This window comes from Sebastes fasciatus, chromosome 7 (genome assembly GCF_043250625.1).
Source record: "Sebastes fasciatus isolate fSebFas1 chromosome 7, fSebFas1.pri, whole genome shotgun sequence".
NCBI classification, from domain to species: domain Eukaryota; kingdom Metazoa; phylum Chordata; class Actinopteri; order Perciformes; family Sebastidae; genus Sebastes; species Sebastes fasciatus.
The window spans coordinates 5,038,821-5,049,383 of NC_133801.1; the positions used below are offsets into that span (position 1 = coordinate 5,038,821).

Sequence of the window (10,563 nt, forward strand, 5' to 3'; positions counted from 1 at the left end):
GATGAACTTTCCAACAAGTGATGTTGTTGGGAAGTTATTTTTATCTTGAATGGTTTAAAATAGGAACAGCAGGCCTTGGATCTCATTTTAGAGAAAGCGTGACGTTTTCTTTCAGGGGAGCGACGGCTGTTTGTGTGTCTGTCTTTGTCTGCTTGTCTGCATTTCAACGTGCCAGCGTGTATCTGTCTGTATATCTGTGCATGTCTAGGTTTGTTTCCCTCCCTGTACTTACAGATGATTTGTAGTAAACCAGCTGGCTGCAAAGCCGAGGTAAATATGAGAAGGTTCAGACGTGCCGGACAGCGAGCCAAAGTCCTCCCTGGGCAGAGACATGAAAAAGACTCCCACATAGGAGCAGAACACCCAGACTGGGAGAGACACAAATCGACTACAAATGACGTGGCCACGTGTTGTGATTTGTGTTTTGTGTGTCTTTATAGTGGTTTTGTGTCTCTCTTTTGTAGTCACTTTGCATCTCTTTAGTTGTTTTGTGTCTCTTTGTGGACATTTTGCTTTTTTTTGTAGCCATTTTGTGTGTCTTCATAGTTGTTTTGTGTCTCTTTGTGGATGTTTTGCCTCTTTTTGTAGTCATTTTGTGTCTCTTTATAGTCGTATTGTGTCTCTTTGCGGACATATTGCCTTGTTTTGTAGTCATTTTGCATCTCTTTATAGTCATTTTGTGTCTCTGCGTCTCTTTAAGGTTGTTTTGTGTCTCTCTCTAGACGTTTTGCCTCTTTTTGTTGTAATTTTTTGTCTCTTTATAGTCGTATCGTGTGTCTTTGCGGACATTTTGCCTTGTTTTATAGTCATTTTGCATCACTTTATAGTCATTTTGCATCTCTATAGTTGTTTTGTGTCTCTTTGTATCTCTTTATAGTCATTTTGCATCTTTATAGTCATTTTGTGTCTCGTTGTGTTTCTTTATAGTTGTTTTGTGTCTCGTTGTGGACGTATTGTCTCTTTTAGTAGTCATTTTGCATCTCTTTGTGGTCATTCTGAGTCTTTCAGTGACGTTTTGCAGGTGAAGCTCAGGGGTTATAGTTATATGATCCCAGTAGGTAAATTGCATGGTTCATTCTGGACAATATGGGGTCTTAATCTACAGGTGTTAAACGTATATATGCTGTATCTATAGGCTCACATTCAGCACCTGCCACCCAGAGAAAAAAATCCAAGGTGGCACTAATGTGTACAAAGCAAGACTGACACAATTTCACGCTCACTGAGGTGAAATGAAGTGAAGAGGCGTTCACTCCAGTGGAAGTAATTCAGCAGGATAAAAGGAGTTTAACTGACACTGTAAAGTAAATCCCAAACACAACTGTATCAAGCAAAGCTGCATGCAGAGTCGACCCCTTGTTAACAACAGGGAGAAATGTCTATTACATTTTTATGAAGACTATTACCTAAAGTTAAGCTCTCTAAAGCAGATGTTAGTGGTGCTGGCAGCCAACCCTCTGAACAAAATGATTTATATTCAGCATGATACAATAAAACTAATTCTGATATCAAGTGTGAGGAAGTGCTAAAAGGAGAGACAAATTAGTGGACTAAAAAAATCAATAAAAATGTTAAAGTCTCTGCACACTCATGCTGCTTCCACTGACTTACATCTTTTCTAAAGGTGCGATCACACTGGATTTCACTCCTCATTTTATTTCTGTTGTTCAGACAAAATAAGCAATCTGATGTCAACGATATAAACCACTAATGTGAGCTTTTCAAGTCTACTGATCAAGTTCATGCATGTATGAACAGTGCAGCCCCTGCACTCCCATGCTGCTGGTCAACTTCCAACTCTGTCATTCTTATGTCTTATTCGGTCATCAAGTTCGGTGTACTTACATAATTCATCATAGCTCCACCAAACTACACAATTCAGTCGCCAGAAAAGAGGTTGCCATTGTACGTTTCAGCAAACCACGAGATACGTTAAATGTCAATGTTTTCGGAACCAAAAATATGTTTCATATCAGCCTCGTATCACGCTAACAGGAACGCACAATGACACATGGTTAACGTTAAACGATTGGTTAGGTTTAGGCAACAAAACTACTTGGTAAAGGTTAGAAAAAACATCATGGTTTGTGTTTAAATAACAACGTGAAAAAAGTAACAACGTAGCGAGTGTAAGTAAATAACAACAAACTTTCTTACGTAACGTTATGTTACGTGACAAGCGTAAAGTCTCCTAGGTAAATGTCCTGTGTTTGTTTGACCCATCCACCAAGCCTCTTTCTTGCTTGTTATACTCGTTATTTTACCAGGTAACTTTCAATAGCGGTGCTCATACTACATCACTTGCTCTGTCCGTCACTCCTTGTACTGCACTAGTTGCTCTGACCGAATCCAAAAACGTTGACATTCAACATATCCCTGGTGCAGAAACGTACAATGCCAACATTTGTTCCTGGCGACTGGGCTGAAGTACAACCTGATCAGAGGTCTGATTTGCCAAAATACGTAGAAACACCTGCAAAGGTATACAGATCCTTTAAGCCTCTATCCAGACCCCGGGGCTTTATAAACCACATTCAACTGCAGATCAACGCCCCCGTTATCAAACCCATAACCCCCCCCCATGGACCCAGTACAGCACTATCCAGCCCACAGCCCTACAGTAGAGCGATGGATGTGTCTCTTGCCAGCGAGCCGTGCAGAGGTGGGGCGGTAGGGGGGGAGATGCTGTCAGCGCAGATCAGGCAGCCAGCACTGTGTCAGCTAACATGGTCATTGTTGCACTCCAGCTCCCACACAAAGCCAGGATTTAGATATGGGGAGGCCTGGGACCCTGAAACAAGGGCTGGGCCGGACAGGGGAGGGAGGGAGAGAGAGAGAGAGGAGCAGGTATCTGTATGCATATCACTGTTGTGGCAGCTCATTTCTCTCGGTGAAGGATTACATACTCTTTTATGAAAACCAAAAGGTATCATCATCATCAAGTTAAAACCAAGGCTTCTCTTCAAAGATAGCAGTGACAGAAACAGAAGCAGTGACATGCTCATACTGTATGATATCGTACGGTAGCTTGGCAGAGACACGGGGGTCTGCGAAGGAGGTGTTGTTTGTGAGGAGACAAACAGGGGAGAGCTAACGGAGGACTGAGGAGGAGTAGAGGGGTGAGGGTGAGGGACGGGTGGGGCGTGTTGACGGGTGAGCGAGGATGGGCGGCTCGGTTGGCACGGGGCACGCGGTCCCGCCGGACCGCAGCTATGACCCCGTCAGCGCTTAATGGGCCAAGAAACTGGAGCAGCGTGTTACAGTGAAAAACATGCTTGGTCTGAACACTATCTGCCTGTAAGCAGCCATCATATCAGCAGGATGATTAGGTTGATATCATTTATGCTCGATTAGAACTAGTTTGTTCAAAATCAGAAGAGTTTATAGTTGAACTATACGCTCTGGAAGGCAAAGTGAAAAGCCGGGAGATGAGATCTTGTTTAAATATGGGGATAAAGGTACACATTGTCAGACGCTCTCTAGTGTAGATTTACACTTGTATTGTGAAAATAATTAATAAAGAAAGCTCAAAAGAAGCTGAGTAAGTGGGATGTGGTCCTTTGTTTCGGAAGGGTACAGAACGGGTCGGACAAAGCCCCCCAGAAAGATGTGAGGAAGGGTTTTTCCAAACACACACACACACACACACACACACACACACACACACACACACACACACACACACACACACACACACACACACACACACAAACACACACACACACAGAGAGGAAGGAGATGGACAATCACTCAAACTCTTCAGCTCGAACAGACAAACTAGTGACACAATGCTCGCTTCCTCCCTCGGCTTCGCCTTGACCCGCAACTGAACGACCTTTCCGTGAGCTGACATGACCTCTGGGTATTAATAGAGATGAATGTGAGGAATTCATTTTTCCAAAACGCTGCAGCACATATGCATGTCCTTTTCGGAGGTGGTTTATTGTACGATTTTTTTTTTTACAAAATACAAATGTAGTGAGGCGGTTTTATCTGCACTACTTGAGATCATGTTGATTTGTCTTCTTTCAAACGTCAAGTGTCAGCGATGGTTTCTGGAAGCAAATGTTCTATTTGAGAAGAAGTGAATTAAGAACAAAGTATGAAAATGTTCCCATTAAACAGCAGTTATTGTTGTCCAAAGAAAATGGGTTCATTAACTATGATTAAATGTGCTGCTAACAGTCTTCATCTCCTCACTAAAAAAAGGGTTCAGGGATGTTATATGGATATTATCATTGAATCAAATGACGGTGTTATGTGAATAGTATCCTGATTAACAACAAACTTCAGCTTTTAGCCTCTTTTAGTTTAGTATTATGGTTTCCTAACTGAATCATTAAACCCTCCTTGTGTGTGTGAGGAACCATTTTCACAAAACAACCTCTGACAAACTGAGTGCACCGTACTGTAGGTGCACAGTGTCAAACGGCGGACAAAGTTAGCAACTAACTCATGAACAAAATCCAAAAGCATAAACACAGATGTTTTTCTCAGAAGACACTAAATGAATCGCTGCTTTGCGCATGTGGATCTCAGATAGGGGGGACCGGAAGTCCTGAAAAATACGGGACAGTCCCAAATTACTAGCAGTTGTCCCGAATTGTCTCGAAAATCAGACTAAACCAGAGTTATATCCTTATAAAACATAAAATACTGATTGTTGTGAAACATTATTTTGGTGTTGTGCACCGTTATGTTAGTCTACATTAATTATGGCTGTTGTGTTTTTGTTTTAGCCGTGTAGAGGAGTGCAGCGAATTGATAAAGCGATTGAACTACGCTTAGCGGTGACGCATAGCTATGATGTTGTAGAATTAAAACATTTACAGAGAGAAATTAAACCATCCATCGCTGACATGGAGCCCGGTGTCCCGGGACCTGGTAAACAACCAACCAAAAAGCAAAAACGTTAGAAATACCCATGGATCATTGCTGCCTTACAAGATCCAAACAAAGCCTATTGCAAAGTCTGCAGGTAAGAATACTACTATATTATTATTACCACTGTTCGTTGACACTGAATGTAATGTACTGGAGGCTACGATTACTGTGGCCACGTGACCACGCCCACCCAACATGGAGGCGGAAATCAACATGGAGGCGACATGTAGTTTTGTAGCTACAACAAAGTTCTAGTGCAAGTAAAAGCAAAGAACAGATGCAATGTGAGTTGCAGTCATGAAACAAGAACACGAAGCAGGACACACGTTTGCAAGTGACTTTGGCTAAATAGCATAGCTGCTAATAGCCAACAAGACACCAAACCGTTCAGTTAGTTATTAAAAACCTCATCATGTTTTGATCACACATGACATCATATTATATATCATCACTAGAAGTTACAGATGGGACCAGATATGAGCCACAGAATAAGTAAATACGGAATACTGTAGGACTAAACAAACAAACTGACCTAATGACCATCTGGTCCGCTTCCTACCAATCAAAAACATTACACACAGTGCGTTCAGTGTAGCATCCCAACAAATGAACATAGGATGAGTAGATGTAGAGTCTCTTACACTTAAAGGGACTATTTGTAACTTTCAGAAATGCTTGTTAACAGCGACACCTGTGGCCGTGAATTCAACGAAAGTCAGCGTCGGGCTCGCGCTTCCTCGCTCTAAATAGACATGAACGAGCATCGCTCAACACAGTGAGGCGACACACGTCTGCTAAAACCACAATATCACTCTATATTTCAGCTGCTTTGCAGTAATGTTAGCTGACCAGACGGAGGTCTCTCCATGAATCAATGCTGATCCTAGTGTTGGCTTTTCCTGCTTCAGCTCAGGCTGAGCGCAGGCTTCAGCAGCGGGGCTCTGCAGCGTGTCTCCCTGCTCTCTCCGCCCGCAGCCGGAGTGAACAGAGGAGACACCGGCACCCGGTCGGTAACGAGACAATAACGTTTCTCGTTGCAGAGCCACGTCACTTCACAAGACACGGGAAACCTCTGTTGGTCTGGAGGAGCTGCAGCATTTATTTCTGCACAAACGTCCACTGTACATTCACTAGATATTCTCAGAGCTAAACTAACTCTTCTGCAGTGTGGAGTGAGCGTGCGTTCACGTCTAGAGGTGGAGCGAGTACGCGAGAACACGCGCTCTGTCTGAGTGAAGGCAAGCAGGCAAGAGGAGACGAGGCTCCGGCCACACGCGAGCGCGCATGTGTACCGACCCGGTACATTTATACGTTTAAAAAGTTACAAACAGTCCCTTTAACTGTAGGTTCCTGGATCATCAAAACTTGAAATCCAGCCAAAATATTGTGAGAATTAAAGAGTAGCTCAAGGGTTTAAACAGTAGCCTATATCTTGTATCAAGAGTTGAGCACTGAGCCACATCTCTCTTCATGTCTCTGAGTCTCTACCTGCTTCCTCATCATCATCAGCTGAAGACCGTGTATGTAAATGCTACTCTACATACAAACAAATCCAATCAAAAATGAGAGCATATTTTAAAAATACGTACAAATATGAGAACTGTAACCTAACACCACCAGAAACACATCACATGACGGAGCCACAAGTAGAGAAAAACAACAACAAAAGCAGCAGTTTGAGGCTGAAATAGTGAAAAGAAAAGGTGTTTTGATCATGGTGGATGGAGGGTATGGACATGTGCCTTCAATTCTGACAACCTTGGGTCTGATTCGCAATTCATGTCAGACTGTTTTACTTTTTACAGAATGGGTTACTTATTTCATTCTGAACTAACACATACATCATCAAACAGTTTGAACTGCCTAACCTTAACTAAAGTGTTGAATCTAACGCTAATCTTAACTAAAGTAGCTCCCAAAGCTCAACCATCTTTGTAGATAATCTTTCTATGTGACAATTACGAGAAAATTTAAATGTTTTTTCTATCATATAATCCAATTAATCATTATATGACAGCAATTTTCCAAGTTAAGTATCCACTGAAAATGACAGCGCTGTTGTGCTACTTCTATGGAGGATGTGTTGCTCCATACAGTAGAGTAAGACAGTTATTTCTCCTGACCTGCATTGGAGGAAGGCGTCCAGGTGACTCTGAATATTCCACGCAGACACTCACACATGGTCCACAGCAGGAAGCCGATGGAGGAAATACACTGATGGAGCAGCCCACACACGGGCTGTGGGGCTGGGGAGAGCTGGGCGGCCGAGCTGGGGGAGGCAGGTGGGCGTCGGAGGCGATCTGGGGGATCGGTTTGACTGTTTGGGCCCACGGGAGACCGAGCTACACTCTCAGTGTGGATCACAAATAGAAAGAAAGCAAGAGAGAGAGAGGACAGAGGGGTCCCAGGGTTGGTGGAGAGAGGGATGGATGGAGGGAGAAAGAGGGATGGACGGCACACAGAGGAGGGGGGTCAACAGAAGAAGAGAGCGACTCTCTCATCAGTGTGTGTACATATCAACATATGGACCACTGAACTTTTTCCTTCTGCAAAACCACCATAGGGTGAGCGATAGACATTGGGTATGTGAGTGTGTGTGAGGGAGAGGCGACAGCAGCGAGACAAGACAGAATAGGGGTGTATTAGCACTAGTGGACAGTCAGCAGTTTGCTCCAGCCCTCCGTAAAGCCCCGCTCCATTGTTTGTGGTGCTGGAGGCTTTAGCTGTGGCCCAGCAGGGCCTTGTTACTGGGCTTAGAGGGGGCTGGACACTGGATACCAGTCAGACACAACCACAGACAACACAACCTCTGCTTATGGCAGTTCATCACCCAATGATCTGAATATTTTTTTATTTTCAACAAATCATGAAAAGACCAAAACCAACAGTTAATCTGTATCTCAATACTTTCCATCTTCCTGTCTGCGTCTCTCAGCACCAAATCTACTGGTTCAGGAGTACAGGAGTAAATAGTGCGAGTTGAAACAGGGTTCTTCTCTGTGAATCTTCTAGCAGCATGCAGCTGAATCAGATGCTTCTCAGCTGAAAGACGGCAAACTTCTTTGGGAAAAAGAAGGACTGGAGCACACTGATTCATTTGCAGCCATTGAATTGTGCAAACAGACAAACATTTCAACATTACTGTGTCTTCATCAGAGTCAAAGACAAAAGGCAACCCCGTATATAGTCAACCTGGAACAGGTGTGCAATTCTCATTGGATAATTGGTTCAACAGGATTTCACATCTATTGGATGGTAGATCCGAAGGTGGGAGTTGCCAGAGTCAAAGTCCAAGTGACACATCCAACGTCCATGCACCACAATCACAATTACATCAGGAACAAAAGAAAAGGTATATCTTCAAGTTACAAAAATAAAATACTAAATGTACAAGTCCATCAAGTGTAACAAACTGACAAATTAAATTATTTATTTATTATTATTTCAGATTTATTTAAATTTCTTAACATATCCAAAGACATCACAGGGTGGAACTTGTGAAATAGTTGGTGCCACAGTGAGTGGCATGTTAGGCCACCCGCTGACGCCTACGTAAGGTTAACAAATGAAAAATGACAGGACACTTGTGTGCTTCAATAGCGACTCATAGCTGAATGAAGCACCCTTCTTTGAGGTGTAGGGTATAAATACAGCGGCAAGCTTTGGGACGACCTTCCCTCTCTCCGACAGAAACTGTTGTAACGTTTCGTAACCATGGTTTTGTATCAAGCGGAGGGGATGTGCCAAATGTTCACAGTATTAACAATAAAAAAGAACATGCAATATACAGAGAAACTAAAACTAAAACTAATATTTACTCCCATCTGTGGTGCCATTTCTTTTCTTTTTTTGTAAACGTCTTCTCATTGTCTCCGAGCTGCGTGGTTTTTGCAACAGTCCCTGTAAATATACAAGACTTTACAATAGGCCTTTTGCATTGCAGACATTTTGACATCAGCTGCACGTAGCCACTAAGTCGGCATCGATGGAGGCTCATTGCTGGAGGGTTGTATAGGGAGAGTGTGTAGTATAGGGAGAGTGTGTAGGAGGTGGTTTGAGAAAGGCCTTAGATGTGATCATTTGATCTGTGAGACTGATGGTGATGATGTAATTCTTGCAAGAAACAGGAAGTCATGGTTTTGTCTGTGACGGCTGCCCATCTTTGGAGCCTGTTAGTCCAACACGGTTTCTAGACCAAGTCATTACCTCTGTGTCCTCTTTATGTCACAGTCCGTTCCTCTTCCTCCGTCTAATCAGAGGAACAAGAGTCCTCAGCCTGAGCCCTCTTCATCTCTCCAGCTGCAGCTCGGTCACACAGCCTGACTCTTCCTGTTAGAGGGGATGTCATGTTGATGCTGCATCATGAGCTCAAGAACCAGCCAGTCATTTGTTACCTGTGCGATCAGATTCATGTGCCGGTTATGTTCTACAGGGCTGACGAGGGAAAGTGGAAAGCGGTGGAAAAGTCTGAGGGGATCTGGTGGACAAGGAGGGTTACAAGAGGAGATGTCAAGGTACCATATCACGCCATACAATTGGGGTAAAACACATGCAGTAAAATCTATTCTGCACTTGCCGAACGGCTCACTAGCTGGCGCACGATCATAGAACACAAGGATGATTGATTCGTTTCACTCTGGCATCCGCAGGGAGGGTGTCAATAAAAGCTTATTTTATGGGTGACAATTACAATTCTGCAATTACTGAAAAGATCTTTAATAAAAGACCATAAACAAATGCTTTATATTTGAGACGCAATCCATTGAAGCGTACCCAAAAAGTTCTGTCAGGCCTAAGAGCACCTGAGCGGACCCATCCCTTTATTTCTAGCACCGTCTGCTGTAACCGTCCAACATCGTAGTTCCAGTTCCACTGCATGTGTGATACCCCAAAGCTGAAGACTGTGTCCCAGCCTCCGTTCAATAGCCTTGCTGGTGAACAGGTAGAGAAAGGTAATGAATGGGTTTGGGGTAAGTGGGGATGTGGCTGTAGGGAGGGACAGAGAGGGCACATTACCTCCGTCTTGGCACTGAGAATCAACATTGGAAATGAAATAATAAATTGAGTGGTTTCCTGTCATGCACTTAACAGCTACCTCCAAATTAAAGACTAAATTCATTGCTTGTTCTTGCCCTCCAGAACTAAACGGTTTCTGATCTGATGCCACTATCGACAGGACACCATCTTTAGTGTCTTACAAACCGTTAAATCACTGTTTGATATATAAACCATCCACCACGACCTCTTCCCTCTTTGGACTTTGTGGCTCTATAATAATGTCACACTTCTTCCTACTTTGCTCCCAATGGATTAGAGTCATAATTCCTACGGCTGCTTGAGGGCTTTTACACTTCAATCTCAACAGATTTCGTTTTGGAGCTTTTGCAAGAACGACTGACGCTCTCATTTTTTTTTTCTTGGGAGAATAGTCTAAAATTTAGTTTGGATTCATCGTCTGAGGGCCAAATTGAGATATTTCACTGGACCAAACTGTTGGACCGACAGAACAATGAATTATTCAAATGTCTTTCCTTCTAAAGCACCAAAATCAGAATTTGAGAGTGAGTGTGGTTGACCTCTAATTTAACACATTTGTGGCTTCTACCCCCCAGAGACACACAAAGTGAACAAGCGATGCTTCATCAGGTCTCAGGTTGATAAATGTAGTTCCTGTACTCA

General features: G+C 43.2%; 1 protein-coding gene across 5 annotated transcripts in view; it reads right to left on the minus strand.

Moving 5' to 3' along the window:
- prx (periaxin) overlaps positions 1-7,415 on the minus strand; it is a 49,029-nt gene extending 41,614 nt beyond the window's left edge. For 3 of the 5 annotated variants that reach the window (XM_074641157.1, XM_074641154.1, XM_074641153.1), the window contains exon 1: positions 7,008-7,414. In XM_074641157.1, the coding sequence (XP_074497258.1) occupies positions 7,008-7,065 (58 nt within the window). In that variant the 5' untranslated portion in view covers positions 7,066-7,414. Of the gene's footprint in view, positions 1-7,007 lie in introns of all 5 variants that reach the window. The other 2 variants (XM_074641158.1, XM_074641155.1) reach the window with 2 other exon arrangements.
- Positions 7,416-10,563: the final 3,148 nt, after the last annotated feature.